At 37.2% G+C, this 26696-nt stretch overlaps 1 protein-coding gene across 1 annotated transcript in view; it reads right to left on the minus strand.

Annotated features, from left to right (window-relative positions):
• Nucleotides 1-18382: 18382 nt before the first annotated feature.
• RGS7 (regulator of G protein signaling 7) overlaps nt 18383-26696 on the minus strand; it is a 567494-nt gene continuing 559180 nt past the window's right edge. The window contains exons 13-16 of the mRNA XM_004375937.1: nt 24136-24322; nt 20827-20916; nt 19193-19246; nt 18383-18457 (exon numbers count right to left, since the gene is read on the minus strand). Coding sequence (XP_004375994.1) covers nt 18383-18457; nt 19193-19246; nt 20827-20916; nt 24136-24322 — 406 coding nt within the window. The remainder of the gene's footprint in view (nt 18458-19192; nt 19247-20826; nt 20917-24135; nt 24323-26696) is intronic.

Consider the following 26696-nt stretch of genomic DNA (forward strand, 5'->3'; position numbering starts at 1 on the left):
ATAAATCAAATACTTCTGGCAACGTGAGTATGGAAACTCTGGACCACTACTGAGTTGGATACCTTTTTAAATTGTTTTAGGTAGAAATTACTTGTTAAAAATAATGTTACTCAGTAGAAACGTGAGAGTTTTATTCTATGCTTTATAGATCAAATGGTCCAGGAGTGGGGATGAGGGATAGTTGCCAGGTGCTTATTTGTGTTTAACTGCAAGGAATTCCAAAAACGTTCTACGTACTTCACCTGAAATATCACTGTTTTGTATCCCAGAGTCTTGTCTAAAACTAAAAACAAAAACCAAAAAAACCCAAACTCGTTGCCATTAATTCCGACTCATAGCGATCCTATGTAGAACTGCCCCATAGGGTTTCCAAGGAGTGGCTGGTGGATTCTGACCTTTTGGTTGGCAGCCGAGCTCTTTAACCACTGCATTACCAGGGTGCCAGAGTCTTGTCTAGACCACATTAAATACAGGCATGAGGCCATTTCAAGCATTAAGTGGCTTAAACCCAGAAACTGGCCAACATCTTTCCTAGGAGTTTAGGGCTTGGGGACACTTGTCTTAAGGTTTCTTCTCTGCTCTCTATTGTCCTCCTTTCATTTCTGCAGATAGCCACGATTTGGAATTGTCAATAAGAATGGGCTTCTAAGGACGGAGACTGTGAAAGGTGTTGTTGCTGTGTGCTGTCTAGTGGATTCTGACTTATAGAGACCCAATATGACAGAGCAGAACTGCCCTATAGGGGTTTCTATGCTGACATCTTTACAGGAGCAGATTGCCAGGTCTTTTCTCTCCAGCTTGGCTGGTGGGTTCGAACCGCCAACCTTTCAGTTAGCAGCTGAGCGCTTAACCATGCACCACCACGGCTCCTTTTCTGAAATATAGTCTCCAATAAAACCAATTATATGTGTCCCAGCTCATTATTTACACATTATATTTTTCTAACAGGGTGTTTTTGTTTGTTTTATTTTCTTTCTAACAGTGTTTCTGTTAAAACCAGGGTTTTAATCTAGCTTCAGCACCAGCTGTCGTGGGCTGTCCTGAATTAAGCGTTTAATAAGTGAGAAAGTCTATAAACTTACTTTTATTAGCATTTTATGTACTTAAAAAAAGCCATATGGGGATGTAATTAAATTGTTCTTAAGCTATTTGCAGTGTTCAGATTATAAGCTATATACAAATTTCTTCTATTAAGTCTCTTTTCCATTTTATGACAATTTTATAAACTGGGTAATAGACTCTACTACTAATTTCTCACAATTCCAAATGTTGGTAAACTTTTTCAGAATTTAAATTTACTTACAATAAGTGGCATTAAAAACTTGATCTCCTTTTTAACAACCAGAGTCTGCAATGCCATAGTGAATGCAAAAGCAAACAGGCCAGTCCCATTGTCTGGCTGGGCAACCTTTTCTGCCACTCATTCACCCCTTTAAAGGAGTCTGACTCTTACGTGGGCCCATGGATGACTTTCAAAGGGTAGTCTGTGAATGTCCTAAAATTGTACACAAACTTTTGCTACATCAAGAGTGTGTGTGAGTTTTTCACATAACATTTACCAAAAGAAGTCGTGTAATTGGTGGTTATGCATAGGCGATCAGTTGACATGCTCACGTGCTAACTGAAAGGTTGGAAGTTTGAGTCCCCCCAGAAGTGCCATGGAAGAAAGGCCTGGTGATCTTCTGAAAAAGCAGCCATTGAAAACCATGTGGAGCATAGTTCTACTCTGACACACACAGGATCGCCATGAGTTGGAGTTTGTTTGACAGCAACTGGTTTTTATGGTACAGTGGGCTGTGGAGTCAGACTGCCTGGATTTGTATTGCAACCCACCACTTAGCTGTGTGACTTCAGATAACTTACTTAACCTTTCTCTGTTTCACTGTTCTCAAAATAGGAGAACTGATCTTAGAGAGTGACTATGAGGATTAAATATGCGGATTTTATGGGCAAGTAAAGCCCATAATACAGTGACCGGCAGCTAGCAAGCACTTTGTAAATGTTAGCAATTATCCCTGTATTCTCAAAGGAATTCATAATCACCAAAAAGTTAAGAACCACTGACCTAAAAGATTTTTAGAATTATGCTTTAAAAAAAAAAAAAAAAAAAAAAACCTCATTCTTGATTTGGAAAGGTACACTCAATTCTAATTCTAACAGAAATGTTCATTAGTAAAACATAGAAAAGTATATTCATAATTAGGCAGAAAAGCCTTCTAACTACTTCTGAAAATGTGGGAGACCAATTTGTGTTGTTCTTCCATGGGGGAAAAAGAATCTACCCCGTTCCTGGTTTGCTATTATTGTTGTCTGCTGCTGTCTAGTCACCCTTAGTGCATGGAGATTCCATGCACAACAAAATGAAATGCTGCCCAGTCCTGCACCACCGCCATAACTGTTTGCAGATCGGACCATTGTGATCCATAAGGTTTTCATTGGCTGATTTTGGAAAGTAGATCACCAGGCCTTTCTTCCTAGTCTTAGTCTGGAAGCTCTACTGAAACCTGTTCATCGTTACAGCAACACACAAGCCTCCACTGACACACGGGTGGTGGCTGTGCATGAGGTGTATTGGCTGGGAATCAAACCTAGGTCTTCTGCACGGATGGTGAGAATTCTACCACTGAACCACCAATGGCTATTGTGCCTGGTTAGCCCCCAAATTAAAGACCTTCAATCTGCTTATGGCTCTGCATGAGCCAAGCTTGTGTTGAAACCCTGAAATAAACCTTTAGGGTGAACATCTAACCTGCACCTCTACATTTGTTGACATCTTGGTCAAAGTTAGTTATGTTTTTCAGTTAGCACTGAAGTCAAACGTTACTAAAGCAATGAGATTCTGCATCTTTTAATGAAAGATAAAACAACAATATAAACATACACAAATTTACAGAGAAGGGATCAACTTTAATACATTTGGAGTAAAAGGTGTTTCTTATTTAAATATGGTATAAAAATAAATGCAAGAAACATTAACTGAGAATGTACAGACAACAAAGACGTGAGCTTGTTTCTGACTGAATACATTGGTGAAATGAAACTTTCTGTGCTAATTTATTGTTTAATAATGTGAAGCCATATGTATATTTATTGATATGCTTTTTTTTTGTTTGTTTTACAATTCATCCAGTTTGTGACTGACTGAATTTTTAGTGAACTGTGTGTCTAGCAGAAGCTTTGAGAGAAAGAGAGGAAGAAAAAAAACTTTTTTTCTTTTACACTTCAGTTTAACTTGTTAAAAAGGAAAGACACAGATTCAGCTTAGTACAAGAAGGAAGTAAGCAGACAACATTTTGAATGGAGGCATTGAGATGGTAAAGAGGCCCTTGGAGATGGCAATGCCTTAATGTACACACAAAAAGAACAAGTCAAGTCCTTTGCTCATGCAACACCTTGGTCTAATGTCCTCTGCTCCAGATAACAGTGAGCTACAAAATATGGCAACGACTCCAGTTGCGTCCATGCTACAAGGATGATCCTTTTAGTAAGACTGAACGAGGCTTGTTAACCTCTTTGACGTGAGAGATTTCCCCTGAAGAAAAAAATAAAACACAAGAAAAAATAAAAAACAGAAAATAGAGCATGACCACTGAAAACCTGCTTCCCAGTAACACGTATTTATCGCAGCTGAAACTTGTGAAAGGGTCAAAACTGAACCCTTTAGGTACATCTCAGTTCAAACTTCATGACCAGCCTCCCTCCCTCCCTCCCTCTACCAACACATCAAACAAAATGACCCTCCATCCCTCCTTCCACCCTCTCACCCCCTCAACTCCCCACTGCAAACAGACTGATGGTTTCACAGCACAGATTAGCAAATCATAAAACATGTCCATAAACGTTCCATTGAGGCTTAGCAATGATGCGACACCTAGATTCACAACTGGTTATAAACACAAGTTACAACAAATCTCAGTAAGCTGCTCTGAAAGACAGCAATGTGAATGTATTCTTCTTCAACTGCTGAAATTAGTGTGCATTTATAAATATCTGGATTCACAGAGTGTATGATGTAATTAAATAAAATGCATTTTCGAGTGTGTGACTGGTGGAAATTCAGGACTATCCTCTGTCCGATATAGTGATGGAGAAAAGGGTACCAAATATACAACTAAACATAAAAATCTCTTTGGTCCCTATTTCAGACTATAGAAACCTCCCTGTCATTTTCCAACTGACTTTTTCCAACATCAACTCCAGAAAAATCCTATATATTTGAACTCTATATATTGTGTTAACACCTAGTGTACATATTTATTTATTTATTTTGGAAAACTTGCAAGTCAACACTGTCCCGGTTAATTATAACTACTCTAGAGAGATAAGAAATTTAAAATTTCTGGTCAGAATACCAGATTATTGGTTGGTTTCTGCTTTACCTCTTACTTTACATGCTCTATAAAAACAGATGATCTGCTTATTGAATCAAATCAATATGTTTGAGAAGTGATTAATAATTCCAAGAACAAGCTTTCCTTACATGCTGTGTAATAACTGATAACTGTGTAATAAGTGACATGAAGAGCAGCAATGAATAAGTGCTATTTTCTTTTAACTGGGGTAAAGGGTTCCCAACTTAGCTTTTACTAATACTGAAAGAGGGCAAAGTTAAAGGAAGATATTTCCCACTGGGCTATCTTTTCATTACTTTATGGGAGAAAAAAAGAAGATTAAAAAAAAGTAGTTTGTTAAATAAGAGACCCTACTTTACAATCTACATTAACCTTAGAAACAAAAGACACATTTCTTGCCACCACTTCTCGGCCTCACTTTCCTTATTCATAAAATGGGGATAATAAGAGTACTTACTTTAAAAGCTTGCTGTGAAGAATAATACATGCAAATTGTTTTAAACTATTATTGGAACATTCTACATACTCAGTTTATGCTGGGTGTTAATATTATTATTATTATTAGCTGTCCTCATTAGGATATCAAGATCCAAAATCATTATTCTGACTCTGAGAAGGGCAGATAATTAATTGCTAATTAATTGAAATGTTGTAATTATTCCACTTTTTCACCCTAGCCTCTGGCAAAAGGTTAATCAAATAATACTGGAATCAAAAACTACTTTTCCATGGCTGAAGGCTATGCTATTTCCTATATTTACTACTTTATTGTCTTGTGCTTTTAATATAAATGTACACGTGTGCATATATATTTATTCTAAGTCTGAATAATTTATCTTTAAAAGATGCTTACTCTTCCTAATGCCCTTTGTGGAATGGAGAGAAGTAAATATTAGTGGAGGCACAAGAGTGAATTCTTACATAGTAGAGGACCAGGAGAAAGATGCTAATATAAAACTGTTTCTATTAAAACTATAGATTAATGTGATTTGGTTCAAAATACTGGGACAGAGTGAATAGTTGTATTAAAACAGGGAGCCATTTACAACTTAGATGCAGTTATTTTTATTTGAATTGTGAAAACTACTGTAAATTTAATAAAAAGCAACACAGTTCACTTTCTACATCTTTTCTGAAAATGTCCTTAAAGTTACTAGTACTTGGCCTAGCATGAGCTTCTTTGAAAGGGGGTGAGGTACAAGCTTAGCTCGATGAGCTCTTGTCTCAGGAGATAATAAAAAACACTTTCATGGAAGCCCACAGAGAAACGCAAGCCTATGGTAAAACTGGATTTATTGGTATTACAATTTTTATGTATGATTATAATAGAAACACAAACAGAATTGCGAAAATACATGTATACTTCTTAATATAGTCAAAAAATTAACCTCTGTGTGATAGTGATATGAACTTACTAAATATGTAATAAGGGTATTTGTTTTGTGTATTGGAGACAATTAAATTTGGGTACAACTTACTGAGTAAAGGAAACCCTGGTTGCATAGTGGTTAAGAGCTACGGCTGCTAACCAAAAGGCTGGCAGTTTGAATCCACTAGGTGTTCATTGGAAATGCTATGGGGCAGTTCTACTCTGTCCTTCAGGGTCACTATGAGTTGTAATCGACTTGACGGCAATGGGTGTTTTGGAACTAAGTAAAAATAGCTTAAGTAGACCTTTGGGGTCAAAAATCAAATCAAACCATGAATATCAAATATGTGTTCTAGATCTGAAGATCTAAATCACTTGGATTTAGACCATGACGTTTGCAAACAGAAGTTCACTTGGATCTATGTGAACAAGGCAGGATTTGCAAAGCGTGTACAAATCCTGCCTTGTTCACATACTGGAAAACAATATGCATAGGCAGTATTCTAGTGCGTAAAGAAACTACAGTGTGTACACTATCAGTTGCTCACTCTATTGGGAAGTCTCAAAAAGAAAAATGATCCCCTCTTATCCAAAAGAAAAAACATAATTGCGTATCAGCTGTTCTGTAACGCTCATTTTCAGTGCAGTCTCCTGGAGGCGGTATAGAATATCAGCTCCTGCCGATAATCTTTTCATACTTTTTCCAAGTTGAGGAATCTGATAAATTTTACGTCTTGATTCTGGAAACTAAAGGAGCTTAAAAACAACAACAAAAAAAAAACCCTTACCAATAGTAATTTTTGCCAAATTTCTCTATAATTGCATTTTATACGAATAATACTTTGAACCAAATGACTGCATATGTGTTATGGGATTTATGCCCTTTCCTGTCAGATTTTAAAGGAAATAGGTTACAGCAGAAACAGAAAAGTGCAGAGAAAGACAAGTACAGAAACTCAGAACAAAACAAAACAAAAACTCAAGAGGTGTTGCTCTTAACAGTTGATCTGGTGAGATTTTGTGATGTCTAGTTAATGGGCCATATGCTAGAAAGAGAAGCATAATCACTTTGAGGAAAAAAACAAATCTAAGAGAATACAGAGCACCATCCTAATCTATAGCAGTCAAAAAGTTTTCTAGCATCTTATAATAAAACTTCAGTTTCACCGACCAATTCCTTCCTATCTGTGTAGAGGTTTTGTTAAAATCAGGAAAAAAATCAAAACAAAAACAACTTAGGTGTTTGCTTTTAGTTTTTCCCATCTAACAATAAATAGTTAGGAATTTTAAAATCATTCTCCGTCTTAAAGTAGTAACAGGAAGTTGATAATAAGGGGAAACGGATATGATGGCCAGGCCAGGCGCTTAGCTACAGCCTTAGCCTAAGGCGTTAGGGAGATGGAAGTACATTCCACACTTCTTCCCTCCAGACACTAATCCATAAAGGAAGCAGAGAAAAGGTACCTTGTTTGGGTGACAAAGTCCACTTGTTTTATTGCTGTCATAAAGACACACAACAGTCTTTGCCAGTCTACAGAACACTAAACAGACCAAGGACAAATAAAGGGGTAGCTTTTTAGTAGATGGCTGTGAGAGAGCTTAAAGAGAAGAACAGAGGGTTTTCAAGATTTTTTGGATTAAAAAAAATAATAGAAACCTCTTAACTCTTGCTATTTCCTTACAATTTTGTCTTCTTTGTTTCCAGTCATTGCCTCCTAATGTCTCCCATAGTTTCTGTGGTCTCAGAAGTGCATTCTAGAATGCCCCCTGCCTCCAGAGGTCAAGGTGAGGGACTGGGGATAAGAAAGCACAAAGCTTGCCATTGCTCTTCTACTGGTTTATGTGATCCAATCCTCTGATCAGTTGCCAAGGACACAAAGCCAGGTAGTCACGTGATAGCCACACTCTGTGTGGATCTGGCCACACCGCAAGTACTGTGTTCAGTAACCATTTAGGGGGACCACTGATGAACAGCAGAAAAGGTAAGAGATGAGCAAGTAGTATGGTGAGAGAATATGAAATTATTAAGTGAGAAAACATTAGAAACTCTTCTCCAAAGAAGCCTCACTCATATTTAATTTGACACTATTTTTAAAAGTACCTTTACTTTATCAAGTCTTTTAAAGTGTTCAATTAGTTATCATAAAAAATCTTTTTCTGTCCACACTCAAATTTTACTAGCTTATGTAATATTTAGATTAGTTGCATTATTGCAATAAATTCAATCATGATAAACGGCTATGGGAACAAACATAACTGACTCTTAGTCCCATACGATTCAAGTGCTGGTTGTAGAAGCATGGGCGTCACTAGAAAATAGCCTCTCAGTTGTGACATTTGGTGTGCCCTTGACTTCCATCACTGGAAACAGCAGAGGGAACTGATAATCTAGGGCCCTGGTTTTAAAAGGGTGGCCTCAAAAACAGCAGTCTCAGTATCACCTGAAAATTGGTTAAAAATGAAAATTCTTGGACTGTACTAGAATTAGACTTTTCGGGGGTTAGGATCTGTGTTATAAGAAGATGAGGAGCCTTGCAGGTGATTCTGATGCAGCTAACGTGAGAACCACTGATCTACGGTAAGGAGAGGTCAGTTAGGAAAAACTTCTACCTACTTAATGGTCCTTAAACTTTATTGTTCTGAAGTGCTTATAACCAATACAGATCCCTGTATGTGTGTGTGACAGAGAGAGAGAAAGAAAGACAGAAGGATTCTAATTCATTTTATTTAGGGGTGAGTTCTTGGAATCTGCATTTTCCAAAACCCCTGATGATTTTGAGATGGGGTATGTCATTGATTGAATTGTGTTCCCCAAAAATATCTGTGAACTTGGCTAGGTCATGATTCCCAGTATTGTATGATTGTCTACCATTTTGTCATCTGATGAGATTTCCCTAGTGTTGTAAATCTTATCACTAGGATGTAATGAGATGGATTAGTAGCAGTTATATTGATGACATTTACAAGATTAGACAGTGTCTTAAGTCAATCTCTTTTGAGATATAAAAGACAGAAGTGAGCAGAGAGACATGGGGACCTCATGCCACAAGAAAGCAACGCTGGGAGCAGAGACGCGTCCTTTGGACCTGAGGTTCCTTCACAGAGAAGCTCCTAGACCAAGGGAAGACTGATGACAAGGACCCTCTTCCAGAGCCAACAGAGACAGAAAGCCTTCCCCTGGAGCTGATGTCCTGAATTTGGGCTTGTAGCCTACTGGACTGTGAGAGAATAAATTTCTCTTTGTTAAAGCCATCTACTTGTGGTATTTCTGTTACAGCAGCACTAGATGACTAAGACAGGGTAGTTGGACCAAACTCAGAAAAACAGAGAACTAGAGATTTTACTTAGGGGCAAAATGGAAACTTGGGGGAAGTTGTTGTAATAACACCTAGTGATTCAACAGTTGTCATCTAGAAGGATGGTTTAAATTATTCTGCATGGCTGTAGAAAGTAGAACTAGGATCTCTACTCAGAAGTTAGTGAAAAGTAGATTATTCTGAGAAAAAGGAGGCATTTCTAAAAGATGGAATGGACTGCCTCTGATGTCTTAAGGTACCACATCTATAGAACTATGAATCAGGAAAGCCGGATGTCCACTTGTCATTGAGTCTACAGAAGAGGTTCAAGCAATGGGCTGGGGATTGGACCATCCAGGGGTAAGTAGAGACCTCTAAGCTTCTTTTCAATTCTGAGACTCAAAAAAAAAAAAAAAAAAAGTCATCATTCCCAATGTCTCCTGGAAGTACCTGAAAACCTAAATTTCAAAATCAGAAAAGGGAAAAAATTTCTAATAGTTGTTTCTTTCTAATATTAGAAATATGTCCTTGCTAGATATTAATATGTATGTTTCAAATGAATAATAATCTTGCTTGTTATTCTCCTTGGTAGTAACTGAGCCATGTCTATTACAAAATTTTTCTCTGGTTGATTCAACAGATGAAAAAAATTGATACTTAATAATAGAGTGAGATCTGCATGACTCAATGAATCAAGAAGCTGATATTGGAACTTTTTTTTTTTCTCTAATAATAACAGTCAGTGTGGTTTAGAGATTATGTTTTAAATTTCCAATACCTGTCCCAATTCCATTTTAGTAAGGGTCTCCTTCTGGTCTTTGCTGGTTGAAATTATAAGCGTAATTAGTGTATTTGAGATTGTCCAGTGTTTGCCCCTCTAGCCCTTAGATCCTGACCACTGAAAAACAACAACGACAGCAACAACAGCCATCAAAATACGGTGCACAGAGGCAGGGATGAAGAGGGCATGGGGTTTAGCCCAACCTGAGCTTGTTGTGTACCTGCCAAACGCAGGAGAAAACACAGAGGGTATCTGTAGATATATACATAAATACATTCATGTTTGTACATGGATTCGGTTTAGGTAAAGATGTGCAGTGTTATTTTAAATTTTATTTAAAATTTAAATTTCCTATTTTAGTGTTGGAGTCCCTGGTTGGTGCAAATGGTTAACACATTTGTTAACTGAAAAGTTGGAGGTCTGAGTCCACCCAGAGGCACCGGAAGAAAGGCCTAGTAATCTGCTGCCAAAAAAACAACAACAACCATTAAAAACCCTATGGAACACAGTTCTACTCTGACACACATGGGGTCACCATGAGTCGGAACTCACTTTTGACGGTTACTGGCTCTTTTTTTTTTTTGGTATTTTAGTGTTACTGCCTTCAAGTGGAAACCCTGGTGGCAAGTAGTGGTTAAGGGCTACAGCTGCTAACCAAAAGGTCGGCAGTTCAAATCAACCAGGTGCTCCTTGGAAACTGTATGGAACAGTTCTACTCTGTCCTACAGGGTCGCTATGAGTCAGAATCCACTCGACTACATGTTTTTTTTTTTTTTTTTTTTTTTTTGGTTTGCCTTCAAATACTAGCACAAAGTATGGGAAAGTAAAAATCACAGCCAAGTTTTGTCATCAGTATAAACAGACTTTCTATCTTAACAATGTTTCTTAAAAGGCTGCTGATAAACATATATGATGCTAAACATGGCTTCAGGATGTGTAAGAGAAAATGAGAAATAGATGCCTTGGTGATGTAGGGCTGCCTAGTAAGTGACCTCATAACTACACATAATCACTGTATGAATCCACTTTTTGTGGGAATTAAATTGGGAAGTCAGAATAAGCCCAATCTATCAACTAAAGCTCCATTAATATTTTTCCTAGTTATGTAAAACAAATTTATAAAAAGAATATGAGAATGTATTACCCTTAGACCACTGGTGAAATTCTATTTAACTTTATTTATTTCTATTCAATTCTAGGTGACTTAATGAGGTCATCGAGATTGATAATGAGATTGAGAGTTGCCAAACATTATAATCCGAAGTACCTTAGGCACATGCAAATAGTCTCAGATCTTCTTCCTCTGCTCAGCTACTTTTTGTGTCTTAATATAAGTTTCAGATCATATTTGAATGATACTTAAACCTCAAATATTTTCAAATAAAGTCCAAGTGATAATGCGAGACAATGCATTAACTATCATAAAAGAACTCATTATTTCTAAGAGTTTGAATTTTTATTTGTGCTGTCAACTTTTCTAGTAAACTTGGTGCAAAAATATTTATTTCATTCTTGCACATATATGAATTTATTAATACTACAACTCTTATTCTTCCTCTTTCACTTCCCCTATTGTACCAGCCAGGTTCTTGTCTCTATCATCTAATGCATGGATTCTACAGTAGCTGTTGATCCTGAAAGCATGTCCTCCTACCTCTAGGTACTCCCAGGTTCCCTTCCACCCTCATCTGCTGCATAGATGCAGATGGCCCATTGTGTAAACCCAGAATATGGACTGCGTCCTGGATTTCCTTCTCCTGTGCTATGCTCCTCTAACGGGAAACCTTCACGATAATCCTTGCCTGAAGCACAGTGGATTTGTCAAGTCCTTCAGGCCGTCTTTCTGGACCCCACCTTTGTTCTCTCCCTTTCCTGCAGTGGCAGCTGCCCCAGCTATTCAGTAGGCAGGTTTCTTGCTTAGGCCTGAATTCTTCCGCTCCCTGCCTACTCTTCCATGTTTTGAATCATTATGATTTACATTCAGTCCCAAAATATACTAAGAAGCTAGTTCTGTTAATGAGCAGTTAATTTTCAGGAGAAGGTTAGGTGCACATCTTATTAGCATCCCAAGAATAGTTACTTCTGTTCATGTATTCCCTCTTACAAACGATCAGATTTTTAAATATGCTGGGAAGCTAGCTCTGTTAATGAACAGTTTGTTTTCACAAGAAGATTAGGTGCACATGTTATTAGCATCCCAAGAGTAGTTGTTCCTGTTCATGTCTTCCCTCTTACAAACTATCAGATTTTTAACAGTAGAGGCTACATCTTATTACCTCTGAATTCTCAGATAAGGAGCAAAATGTCTGGCCCATAGTAGAGGCTCAATAACTGTTGTTTCTTGGATAAAAGGATCCAGTAGTGCCTAGATCCATGGGTGCCATGGAGTTATGAACTTGGCACACAGAGGGTGGTTGCCACTTTCACAGGTAGCTGGGTCCCCATAGCCACTAAAGTAGACCCAAGGCCTCATGCACAGCAGAGCAATACTTTGGGAAATGTTATTGAAACTACTGCCTCTGTGGCAGCAAGGGTGAAATTTCCCAACATGAGCAGTAACCACAGAGCATTCTTTAGAAAGCCCCAGGATTGCTTTTGGTGCTCTATGACCAAAACCCACTATACAATTTACAGCTTATAGAATTTGAGTGGGAACTTAAGAACTAATGATGCTACCAGGGGAAAATAAAGCTATATTGTCCAAGCTGAATTTGGCTACATGATCTGCTACACTGCACACCAATCGATTTACACTGTGCTACAGGGAACCTAAAATTGTTCTCTCAAGCAAGTTATCACTACAATCAGTTTCAATAAAACAGGATAGATGGTCAAATATGCCAACAACAAAATGATAAATGAGATGGGTTTCAGAGCCATAAGAGAACAAAGGAGAAACAGTTCATCCTTGACCAGGCTAACTTTATGTGTTTGTTGGTAATAACCATGGTGAGGAAACCCAATAACCAGTTTATAAATGATCCTTTCTTAAGGTACTCTAGGAATATTCTAACAGTTTATCTGCATTAATGTGCCTGCAATTGCAAGCAATAAAACCCACAGCACTCAACCAGAAAAGTGCATACACAAAGTCCTACTTAAGGTGAATTTATACGGGTACGGATATAAAATCCAAACCTCCTCTCTCATAATTCCCACTCTGCTTGTACATTATGATGGGCGTTTATGTGAATCCATCTGCTTCATGATACCAACCCACTGCTTTCAAGTCAATTCCAACTCATGGCCCAACTGCCCCATACGGTTTCCAAGGCTGTAATCTTTATGGAAACAGACTGCCAAATCTTTCTCTCGCAGAGTGGTTGGTGAGGTTTGAACCACTGACCTTACAGTTAGCAGCTGAGCACTTAACCACTGCTCCACTAGGGCTCCTTGCTTTATAATGACAGATGTTTATGTAAACAAAGATCTGGCTAGCCCTATGGAGGTATCTAAGCAGCAAATTCATTAGCATATGCATAGCCTAAAAAATGGCCTTTTTAAATACACTAAAGTTTTTTCTCTACTTCACTGTGGTAGAAATTAATACTAGAAGAAATATGAAGTATGAACAGATTGTCTTTTTAACCACATAGAAGTAGAATATAACTGGTCACATAATCAAAACTTAATATATGTTGAATGAATGAATGATCTGGGAACTAGTATAATAGTATATAAAAACAATGATAAAAATGTAGCGTATGAATGGATCCTAGGCCACGAGGCAATTTTTTTCTACTGGTAGTATTTATAGTGAGAAAACTCAATAACAGTTCATAGATTTTCTTCTTAGGTGCTCCAGGATCCTTTCTAAGGAGACCTGGTGGCACAATGGTTGAGTGCTCATCAGCTAACCAAAAGATTGGCAGTTTGAACCCACCAGCTGCTCCTTGGGAGAAAAGAGCTGACGATCTGCTCCCGTAAAGATTACAGGCTAGGAAACCCTGTGAGGTAGTTCTACTCTGTCATGGAGGGTCACTGTGAGTCGGAATAGACCTGATGGCACACTACAATAACAACAACAGGATCCTTTCAGACACAGCTTATTTACATTAATGTGTCAGGAGGGCCCCTATTCCACCAGGAGGGCCCTAGCTCAATCCTAAGGAGATCCAAGGTCTAGCCCAAATGCACCAGGATAGGGTAGTGGAGGGGTTTGCATGAGTAGGTTAGATATTGCACTGCTCTGCCACTACCCATTCCTCCATAGTCAGGAAAACCAAAACCTTTGCCATCAAGTCAATTCCAACTCATACCGACCCTATAGGACAAAGTAGAATTCTCTTATAGGGTTTCCAAGGAGCAGCTAGTGGATTCAAACTGCTAATCTTTTGGTTAGCAACCATAGCTCTTAACTACTATGCCACCAGGGCACCACAGCCAGTAGGAAGTTGTATTTCCCAAATCTGGGAGCCCTATTCATAGGTGCAGAGGGTTATGCCACCAGGGCTCCAAGTAAAGATAAGAGATAGACAAATAGATAAAGACATACCCTTTCACCTATAAATCTGCATTCCATTTAACCAAGAAATTCATTAATTTATGAATATGTCATAAGAAAATATTCATGATGGTCATCTAAGGGTGTATACTACACTTTTATCAATAATAGCAATAGATAGATAATAAGGAAGGACTAATGTAAATATCTAGCAATAGAGGACTAGAAAATACATTATGACTATATCCATTCAAAGGACTTTTGATTGGTCAATAAGTAGGACTATGTAGAAAAATATGAAATGGCCTGGAAGATATTTAAAATTCATTCTAAGTGGGGAAAAAGCATGTTTCAAAAGCATATTTAAACTATAATCCTATTTTTTAAATATATATCTTTGTGCAAAGTGTTAAGAGAAGCTACTTCTGGATAGAGAGATTAAAAACGAAGTAACTGAGGTTTGGAGGTTTAATTAAAATTGAATAATTCACAAGGCAGTAAAGTGCAGCATTAGGTTTCAAACTTAAATCAACACATCAAGCTTCCAGGCCTGGGCTCCCTTTCCCACATTTTGCTGTCTATATAAAAATCTACATTTGGCTGCATTAACCAGCAACCCCATAATGGGGTTAGATACAGAATTTAATTAGACTGACCCAAAAAGAACATTCTAAAAGAACTGAGCACTATGTCTTTCTCATTTTCACAAGTTATATGATTCATATTTACTTTAGTTCTTACTAATATTTATACTTATGAATGACAGATTTAATACATTCCCCAAACTCAACTCATATAACCCGACTTCGGAGTCAACTAAATCCTCTGTTAAACACTTTCAAGGAGTCCCCACAACTTCACCTGGTAGTGCATTCAGAGAAAAGCTGAGAAGCCCAAGTGCACTAAGTGGAGGTGCAGCAGAGCAGAGGGGTGGGACAGCTAAGGGCGTTGTCTTGTTTTTCTGTTGATTTCTTAAAAGGCACTGCAAATAATTGTCGTATTGAGATAGGGTAAAAATCTTCCTGAAAAGAGGTTAGACTCGATGAGCTTCTGAGAGTCCAAGACCAAGATTCTCTAATTTTCCTTTCTACTTTTCTAGCCCAGAGTCAGGCTGATTTAACTTCCACTTCACATGATCTAAGGAGATGAGGTGAGTAATATAGTTGGCACCTATGTATGGATTTTGATTGAAACTGTAGATGACCAATCTTTCCAATCTCTCTTTCCCTCCTGTGGTTCCTCTTTAAGTTTGGTGTGGCAGGTAGATGCCGTGATATTTTAATGGTTGGGGGAAATGGTGTCAGATGTGGTGACGGTGATGAGTAAAGAAAACCGTAGCTGTTGAAATTAGTAAAGCACATGAGCTTTGCCAAAAGAAAGCGAAGTCAACTCAGTAAGTATTAACACTTAAAGGCACGGTGGAACATGATAACTTTTGAAAGATCTTAAGAGACTTCTCTGACACCAAGGAAAAAAAGTAATGGAAGAGTAAATCACTGGTAATGAGATTTCCTGAGACAACAAACCAAGGTCAGGGCATCATACAAATGTGACTTATGCTTATTCCACCAGTTTTGGGCATAATAGAAATAGTAAGAGTAATCTAGAAAGAGTAAGGGATAAAAAGGAAGAAAATTTTGCTCCCAGTCCTGGCTCTATCACTCAACAACCGAGGGACATTGGTGAAGGAAACTCGCCTCACTCCTCTCCCCTTTGCTTTTCTGTGAAAGGGAGATAACATCTGCCCAGCTACATGCCAGGATTGCTGTATGTGTAAACAACAACACCAAAAAAAAAAAAAAAAAGGAATGGATGTCCTTGGAGTATTGTAAAATGCTATACAACAGTTAGCTGTTTATTATAATTATTCATGGAAGTGCCAGCAAGTGTTTATGAGTTTTGTAATCAACAGAAGCGCCAATGGTATTGGAAGCCCCTGGCTAGCAAAATATTCTTGACTCTGTGGTAAAACTAGAACAGCAATGCCATTTTCTATAAGCCAGGTTAGAAAAATGCTGTGCTGGAATATGTAAATAAACTTCCTCAAACTGACACGAATTGGAAATATATTCAGACTCTGGAGGAGAAGATCACAAGGAGGTAGGATTTATTTATCTTCTACCAGTTGGAAGAATATTAGGGAAGCAGAGTGGAGCAGTGGGTAGGGAAGAAATTTGGGAATAAAATGGATTTTGTGTCAGTTCCAGCTCCTTTACTGTCTGACTCTGGGCTAATTATGTACCTCCTCTGATCCTTCAGTTTATTCACCTATAAATGAGTTAAATAATGAGTAATAATACCTATTTTACAGGCTCAGTATATGGATTAAATTAGATTAGATATTAATGTAAAGTGCTGAGTTCAGAGCCTGGTACATGGCCAATACTAATAAATGTGATTTGTTCTTATTATCATTATCTACAAACTTGTTTACAAATATCTTCCTTATTTCATTTCTTTCTTGAATACTGTCTATCTTGTAGCCTCCCTCTATGTAGCAATCTGCACATAGAACATCTTTAAAATGTTTATTAAAACTCCTTCTTTTCTTTATTTTGTCTGTCTGCTTATAATACAATCACTCATTCTTTGACTTGTGTTGAAATTATTTTACTGATCCTATAAAGGTGTCCCCCAAAATTTATTATTTAAGACCCCAGGATGCCTGACATGACTGCTGACCCTAGAAGTAATCATAACATGAAGAAATACTGAACAAAGGGGAAATAAAAAAGAAGTGAGAAAAGAAAATTAAAGGGAATTTTAAATAGAAACTAACCATCATAAGTCTAATAACGTAAACACAGGAGTTTTCATTTTTATATCCAAATAATTTTCAGAATAGAAATTTGCTTCTCATAACTAATAAAATAAATGCAATCACTAGTAATCTGTTGAGGAAAATCAGAAAGCTTTTCTAATTTCCCTACTCCATTTCTTCAGAATATTGCCAAAAAAAAATTCAATGAAAAATAATACTTTTTATTTTCTTGGATGGAAAAGAATTCATGTTAACCAATTGTGTCTGAAAGTTATTACTGCATGATGTGCATGCCTGTGCATGTGTATGTGTGTGTATGAACATTAGTCAACTTACTATTCTTCAGAAATTCCAACATACTTTCCTTCTCCTTAAGAAAATGGTTGGCTTTCTTGGCTGAGTGAAATCTTATTTGTCCAGTTAAGTGTTATCTTCTCTGGGAAACCTTCTCCTCCCAGCCTGCTGGCCCAGCACCAAGAAGAAATACTTTACCTTCTGCATGTTCCTAAGACATAACATAATGTTTGGAACGTAGTTGGCACTTGATGAATGAATTTTGATTGAAGGTGTGGATGATCAAGCCTCCCACTCACTCTTCCACTTATTTCCATTTAGTTATTTTTTAAAGTTTTCAGTGTGTGATGCTATTTTAAGAGTTGGGGAAATAAGCCAGGTTTGAGAATAGTGTTGGGGGAAAGACAACCATTTTGCTTCCTCTTTACTATCTTCCTCAAGTTGTATTATTATTTTTAATTATGCCATAGAAATTTCCATTCCAATCTCAAGAACCATATGCTGTCAGCATTAGGTTAGAAAAGAATGAATTTGAAATAATTCTTTAAACAATACACAGAGCACTGTGCAATATGTTAAGGCCACTCTTTCCAGCAAAATCTTGGGTGTTTCTCTGACATTGTCTTTATCTCCCTATGGTGACTTATGGGGCATGTTTAAGAAAATTCTGTATTAAAGTCAGGGATTCCAATAGAATCAGCCAAAATTTTGTGAAGTTCATAGTGTAGATAATCCCTGTAGTCCCTCATTCTCCATCCCTTTCATTCGTACAATACATTGAACGTTCAAAGTATACACTGCTTTTTAAAGTCTTTCGAATACTGTGTGTACTTGGTCACAGCAAGTAATTCATAAATAGAAACAATTCACATTTACCACCCCAAGGATCCTTGAAGGAAACTGAAAATAAGAATGGTATCTTTGTTGAATCAGTTTGCTTACATTTCAACATACATAGCTCCACTTAACGGGTCAGCACAGCAAAAGCCACAACACACACACACACAGCAGCATGGAATTAACCACACAACTCAACAGACAATGCAGACAAACTTGAGTATAAACCAAGATTTTTCTACCTCTTTTCATAACAGGTTAGTGCTGGCCCTCAGTGTTGGTGTACAGTTTTTATGGCATGGGAAAATGGGGATGTTTCTGCCCTATAAAGATAAATGTGTTGAAGGCTTTAGTTTGAGCTTACACAATGTCAAAAAGTCCCAAAGGCACTAGCACAATACAAAAAGAGAATCCCACAAACAAATATATCACCAAAACACATGGCAAGATACTGAGAAAACACCGGTAGGAAAAACTACTGGTTTCCAGTATGATTTTTGCAACAGTTTTCAATACCTTCCTGAAAAACAAAGAATAAGACAGGAATGCTAGAGGGTCTTTGGTGGGGTACGTCTTGTCACTGACCACCATTCATATCAAATCTTTTGGCTTTAAACTGCTCAAGAGTCATTTTCTCCCTGGAGAGGTAGAAAGCAAAAAACCCGCATTCATTGTAATCTTTTCGCCTGAAGAAGAGCTAAAGGGAACACACTGAAATGCATGCACCATCTGTAAGAAGGAAAGGGCCACATGGAGTAAACATAAAAATATATAGAAGGAATAATCGCTATTCCTTCATATTATATGTCATAAACATACATTGGTTTCCAAACTTAAGTTCTATACATGTAGTCTTTCATGTATGACATCTTTATCTACTCTAGAAAGGGGTGGAACAGAAAGATAACATAGTAGGAAGCATGAAGGTCTGAATTTGAATAAAGGCAATTCCTTTGCTGTTACATCAACCTCAAAGGATGCCAAATGGGTAAAGGGGCTAGAAACTGGGAAGATTTCACTAATTAATGGTTTGTAATTCCTCAAAAAAGAAAACTTACCATATTCTGTGCAAATTTCTCAAAAGATGTTCTGCGATCCATTGAGTATCCAGACTTACGTGTATGGGGTGTGGGTAGGGCGAAGCAAAACAAGGGAACATTAAAAAAAGAAAGCAAGAAGAACAGAGTAGAAGAAGACAGGATGATGAAATGATGCAACACCAAATCCATGTTCTAAAGCACAAGGCCCAGGAAGGTACGAGAGCTGCTAAGGAAGGCCTCTTATCACAGGACATAGCCTCTGTTTTCATTAGTGCTTTTATTTTTAGTACCAAAAAACTCCTGTTGTGCAAAAGAAAAATGGTGTAATTTCAAGCAAAATCAAATTAGGCTAAAATGAAGTAGTTACATGAAGCATTTATACTGACATTTGCAAAGTCTAAATATTTGAATATATAGTGACATCTCTTTAGAATTTCCTCCTAATTTTCTTTCAGGGATAAATTCCTGTTGCAAATTCCCTGTGATTCTATAGAACATCACTGTCTAATAGAACTTTCTTAAAGGCCAGAAATGGCATTCTACATGTCCAATGCAGAAACTTCTAGCTACAGCTATTGAGCCCTTGAAATCTGGCAAGAATTCTATGTAATTTTAATTAATTTAAATGTAAACATCCCCATGTGGCTAGTGACCACTGTATTGGCCAGTGTATGGAGTATCTATTTCTAGTTGCAAAGGAAATGGACCTTGAAGAATCTTGTTTAGCCTAAATGAATTATAGAATATTATAATTTTATTTCTGAATTTCAAGAAGCTGTTGACGATGTTATCATTTAAAAGTTAATAATGAGTGATGTTGATGTTTAAATCCGGATATCCACACCCTGTTAAGCTGCTTGCAAAAGTTGTTATGGACAGTGAGACTGATTATAAACATTAACTGAATACTGAGTTCTACTGCAACTCCGCCCAAAATGTGCTTGTCTACCATCTTAGACGTCTACCATTCATAGTAGGGATAATAGTGATTCAGGATAAATGCCAAATGAAAATATTCAAGAGCAAACGTTACTAAATTTTGGTTACTATCATTGAAAAAAAATGTGTCTATTTTTAGTTAGGAAACCCTGGTGCCTTAGTAGTTAAGAGCTATGGCTGCTAAGGAAAAGGTCAGCAATTGGAATCCACCAGGCACTCCTTGGAAACCCTGTGGGGCAGTTCTAGTCTGCACTATAGGTTGCTATGAGTCAGAATTGACTTGATGGCAATTTTTTTTAATTATATTTTTAGTTATGGAGTCTGTGACTCAAACATACATTCTAGTTTACCGAACAAAGAAAATCCTTCTTAAGTTTTGACCTACTGACCTTGTTCTTTTCCTTTCCTTATTGCAATTTTTGATTCCCTTAAAATAGGCATACAGAAGACTAACATGAAACATGAAAATAGCTTCTAATAAACTTTGGAAAGCATGAACATTTGCAGAAACAAGCCAAAAAAAAAAAGGAATAAAATAAGCAACCAACAAACAATAAAACTTAAACGGCCCTTACAAAATGCAAAGGTTTGGGAGAGGGTATTGGAGTACATTCACTTACCATTTGTCCAATACCGTGGGGCCAGCAGAGGTTAACTACTCCAAATAGTTATCACTGAAAACTAGATTTAAAAAGGGCAGGAAGAACCAATACCTTTTTCTTTGCCTGTAGAAGCTCCTGATAGGCACTGGATCTTATAAAACGTGGGTATGAATCACTTTTCATCAGTTTGTAAATGTGCTCCTAAAAAGAGATAATGGTTGAAGTGCTTCTTCATTATTTCTCACCAAAATAAATAAAATACTATGAGATGAATACCACATGCAATTGAAGAACAAATCTGGTAGCAGCTAAAAATAAAAATGATAGTGCTGATGATAATACCTTATGTTATGGATCATTTAAATCTTCAAATTCATTATTTCATTCATGGATCAGTGCTTAAATTGGTTTGGGAGCTAAGGAGAAGGTAAATCACATCCAGGCATAAAAAAAAATGAGATATCATGAAGTCATTTCAAATCAAGTTGTTGATTTATATAGATCACAAAAAAACCAAAACCCGATGCTGTCAAGTCGATTTCAACTCACAGTGACACTATAGGGCAGAGTAGAACTGCCACATTGGGTTTCTAAGGAGTGGCTGGTGGATTCGAACTGCCGATCTTTCGGTTAGCAGCCGAGCTCTAACCACTGTCCAACCAAGGCTCCATATAGATCATATGAGAACATAAATAAATTTCTGCTAGCTCCTAAAATTTCTCCAGGCCAGAAGAGAATGATGTGAAGTCAAGATGGAATGATCATTCTGGATACAGGTAATTTAGGGGTGCAGACTGACCACATGAATCATCTCTTTTGTCCAAATTATATGGAAAATTATCATCCATAGCCATTATGGTCAGGAGCACAAGTCTAACAATAAATTTTGTGATATATAATTGCTAAATCTCCAACTTCTGTGTCCTTTTTTTAAAAACTCATTTAATGACAGATTAGGTAAATATTTAACCATTTGCCTCAAAACAGTCTGCAATGTTCTATTTTGATGGTTAGTATTGGTAGACAAAGAAGTTAGACAAAGAAAAAATGCATTCATCCAATTCAGCCTGGGTTCAATCTAAAGACATTCTCCTATGGCCTACTGCAGCCCAGAGGGGCTAATCGGCTGCTTGGTTTTCCTAGCCTAGTGAAATACCCGTTTTCAACTGTTTGAGAGTATCTTGGATGTTCTAGAAGCCCTGGTGGTGTAGTGGTTAACCGAACGGCTGCTAACAAAAAGGTCGGCAGCAGTTTGAATCTACCAGCAGCTCCTTGGAAACCCTATGGGGCAGTTCTACTCTGTCCTGTAGAGTCGCTATGAGTCAGAATCCACTGGACAGCAACGGATTTGGTTTTTGGTTTTTTTTTTTTTTTGGAGGTTCTGATCTCTTCTTGTTTGGGAAAAATAACTCAGTTTTCCTGAACTCAAACAGAGCAGCAGTACTTTGGAGTTACTCTGAGCCCACATAAAGCCCTTCGGGGTTAAGTGTCAAAATCTAGCCCAACTTTGATCTCCAAAATTATGGTAAAGTTGTAACTGTATTAGAATTTGTTGTCTGAAAAGTAGGATCCAGATCCTATTTTATTCAAGATCTCCCACTTACAATGTAAATTTAGACCACTTTACTCATCTCTTTGAACCTTAATTTTCTAACCTACAAAGTAAAGTAGCTGTGAGGATTTAAGGAATGATAAAGGTCTAGTGGAATATGGAGTGTTCTCACATAGAATTGAATATATGCCAAGCACACATCTAAGTGCTTGCCTATGTTAGATAATTTAACCCTCACAAAACTCCAGCAAAGTAGGTAACCTTTATTATATACATTTTAAATAAAAAGAGACTTAGGAATGGAGAAGCAAGGGACTTGCAAGAGATCACACAGTACAGTCCGGATAGAACTCAGACAATATGAATACAGAATCTGCTTTCTTAACCATTACACCTCAACTCAAAAAATGACAGGAATGTTTATTATTATATCTCTGAAGATAGGGAAAAAACGTCATCAAAAATCAGAGTTAAATATCTAAGCTTAAATTAAACAAACAAACAACAACAAAAATAAAACCAACTCGGGGGTCTGGTGATAACGGTTTCTGTAGAAAAATACTCATTTTCATTTAATTGAAGGCCCTAGTAAGCAAGACTATTTTTCAATGACACAGATAACAAAGAAATATTCTTTTAAAGACTTCAGGAAGGTCATTCCAAACATTTGACACATTGTTGGCTCTACAAAAAATGCTTGAAATTTTATCTTGAACTGAAAAGAAAGATGAATCAGCAGAGAAGTGAACAGCAGAGCAGGAATTTTCGGCCTCCCCACCACCCCAAGTGTCTCTGTAGAATGCAATTACTTCCAATTGGGAGACAAGGATAGAGCCGCAGGGCGGGATGTCTGGTTTAGCTGTTTAAACCATGTTAGATTTCCGTAACTAGAACTGTCTCTTTTCCTTAAACCAAAGCCATGGAGAAATGCATTTTCTACCAAGTAAAGATATGGAAGAACATTTTGGTATCTCATTCTTCAAATTCTAAATGTTATTTATGTAATGCTGTTATTAAAAAATAAGATATTTTTAGAGTGAATACTCTTTTCTAAAAGAAGTTTAACAAATTATGAAATATGCATGCTCTGATTTAAAAGTCAATTTCAACACATCATTAGGAAATAATATCCCCTCATTACACATTTATTTTTCTTCTTAAGCACCAATTATATATATATCTAGTTATAGATATATATATTTTTTTAGAGAAAGCAGAAATTCAAATAATTTCTAAGGAGGCAATTAAGGTTCAATTTGAGAAAAGAACATTAAAAATTCGTTATGGGATGTTAAAATCAATTTCCTTGTGTGTTTTTCTTCTGGTAGATTAACTTGGGAAATGAATAAATCCCTGAATCAGCTATTTAATTTTACGACCTGAGACAAAACTGGTTTGAGTTTGATGTAACTTTAAGCTAACTCAGTTCTCACGATTCATAATAATAAATAATTTAGGAATGAAAGAATTTTAGAATTTTAGAATAATCTCCATGTTGGAAGATACCTAAGAGGTTTCAAATGTGTATTAGTGAGGTGGGGTCATCATTAGATAAGTGTTTGCTCACATATTAGATGACAAACAGTAGAAAATAAAAAAAAATTTTCAAATATTTCAAATATTCCTCTTTAAGAAATTCGCATGTAAAAATATTCACATTTATAAAACATGCCCAGACTTTAATAAAAGTATTCACTTTAAAGCGTCTCTGCTGTCTTCTAGATCAATTAGAGTTGTTTTAAATACAGTTACCTAGATTTAAAATATTAGAAATAGCTGCCAATTTAAAATGAAAATAAAAATAAAGTCAACTGACAATGCCTCAGGAGCACATTTGGGACATATGTGAAGGACCCCTGTGTACTGACCTGAGCATCTTCGAATGTGTAACGTCCGGGTTCCTTCACATTCTGTGTGGTTTTGTCATAACTCTTAGAATCCAGGTTAATGGCACTGGGGGCTCCCGGAGCCAGAAACTCTTGCCATATTTCCTGAACTCGGGAGGGGACTTCTCTAATCGGCCTTTTCTTCAGATCTTCCACTGCTAGCCAGAATCTGTGCAAGATGTGACACCAAGTGTTTACTCCATTGGCTAACCATCTGAAAATTCCTGTAATATTTACTCATACTACAATTCACAATGATACATAATAATGAACTCACTTTCTCTGAAAATCAAAACCAAAGCCATTTCTGTCAAGTTGACCAGAACCCTATAGGACAGAGTAGAACTTCCCCACAGGTTTTCCAAGGAGCAGCTGGTGGGTTAGAACTGTCAACCTTTTGGATAGCAGTTGCAGCCCTTAACCACTGCACCAGCAGGGCTCCACCTTCCCTGAGGGGTTCCAATATTAGGCTTTTACTGTTTGTTTGTTTGTTCTTCCATTAGTTGTATTCAGAGGTGTAAAATCTTCAAAAGGAAATATTGAATACAATCTCCTTTAAGTGTTTGTTGTTAAAAGCAGATCTCTCAGAGTTCTAGACCAATACAACCCGAGTTTTACTGAAGCAATGTTGCACTGACAAAGGACCATTCGTTAGGAAGGGAATTAAGGGTGAGTGACAAAGAGTATCTGACTGCAGGGATAAAGTAAAGCATTATACCACATTCTTCGGAGCTTTGGTCCATTTGAGCAATGAGGGTTAGTGTGGAGAGGCTTTTCTGCACTATTGGGAAAGGGAATTATAACAAAGCTTTACTGGAGTGGAAAGAGGCTGGAACAAGATCAGTTAAGGCCCTAGCAGGCAAAATAATGGCAAGTAAATAATTTTAGGCTACTTAATTCAGAAAGTTATAGAATGACAAAGCATCAGGCTTTCAAATTACAATTGTTTGAAAGGCTTAAATTTGAAAAGGCTCCATGGCAATTTAGAAACTACAGAAAAAAATACGTACTGATTTACTTAGAAAGATTACCAGAGCATGTTTTGGTTGATAATAGCAAAGTTTGATAAGAAAGTGCCACATTGTATTTATGGGCTTCATTTCTTTAAGTTTTGCTATGTTAATTTTTCTGATTAGACCAAGAAATAATGTCAAAAAGATAAATATGTATATCATAATATTTTGTTAATAGAAAAAGAAACCATACTGGAAAATGGAACTGCTATGAAAACCCTATAGATCTCAGTTCTACTCTGACACTCATGGGCTTGCCATGAGTTGGAGTTGATGTGACAGCAACTGGTTTTGAGTATGCCTATGTTATCCTAAACAGGCACTGTTACCACTCTACTGGTAGATATGATCATGTAATCAAGATGTCCATGGAGTCAATGGTAACTATAGGCTACAGAGACTTAAGAGAGGCCCAAGGTGACAAAGCAGTATCTCTGTAACTACTAAATTTTAACATGGCAATTAGTGAAAGGTCAGAAACCAGTAAAAAAAGCAGTTGAGCTAGAATTAGAATAGCAAGTCTATGCAGTCTAGTTGATTCCCTAGTTTTCAAATATTATTTTTCTTTAGATATATGTAACAAAAGATAATCCAACTTGGATAACGCCTTAAACATGAAACTATCAATATTACTTTTAGAAAGGAAGGATCTAGACTGTTTCCTCTAAAATAGAGAGTCAGACACTGTGCTATAATAATACCATGTGCAAACTAAGGGAGCATGAGTATTGTAATCAATGGTCCTTCCAGTTCATTCCAGCACACACTACACACACTGACTCAAAAAAGTTCATGTTCTCAAAGAACTAGTCAAGAAAAATGATGCATACAAGGAAGACATGAGAAGCCCTCTATGAGCAGGGCCATCTAGACAGTCTGGGAATGCAAGCAAGAGAGCCCTTCTGCTAGGGTGAATGCTGGTTGCAAAAGGGGTCTTAGGAAAGCTATTACAGATGCAATGACATGGAATGACATGCAATGGCCTTCTTGAAGTTTTGAGACGGTATTAATAATACTTTCTCTGATATGTGGTCACAGGCACTATTCTAAGTACTTTACCTATATCAACTCATGTAATCCCTATAATAGCTCTAAAAAGTAGGTGATATTATTGCCCCTTTGTTACAGAAGAGCAAACTGAGGAAATGAAGTTTACATAGCTTATTGAAGATTGCCCATAGGGGACATCTAGGTCAACTGGCATAACAAAGTTTATTAAGAAAAGTTTCTGCATCCCCCTTTGGTGAGTGGCGTATGAGGTCTTAAAAGCTTGCAAGTGGCCATCTAAGATGCATCAGTTGGTCCCAACCCACTTGCAGCAAAGGAGAATGAAGAACACCAAAGACACAAGGAAAATATTAGCCCAAGAGACAAAAGGGCCACATAAAGCAGAGACTGTCAGCCTGAGACCAGAAGAACTAGATGGTACCCGGCTACCATCAATGACTGCCCTGACGGGAACACAATAGACAGTCCATAACGGAGTGGGAGAAAAGTGCGGAGGAGAACTCAAGTTCACATAAAAAGACC

The sequence above is a fragment of the Trichechus manatus genome, unplaced genomic scaffold (genome assembly GCF_000243295.1).
Source record: "Trichechus manatus latirostris isolate Lorelei unplaced genomic scaffold, TriManLat1.0 scaffold00039, whole genome shotgun sequence".
Lineage (NCBI taxonomy): Eukaryota > Metazoa > Chordata > Mammalia > Sirenia > Trichechidae > Trichechus > Trichechus manatus.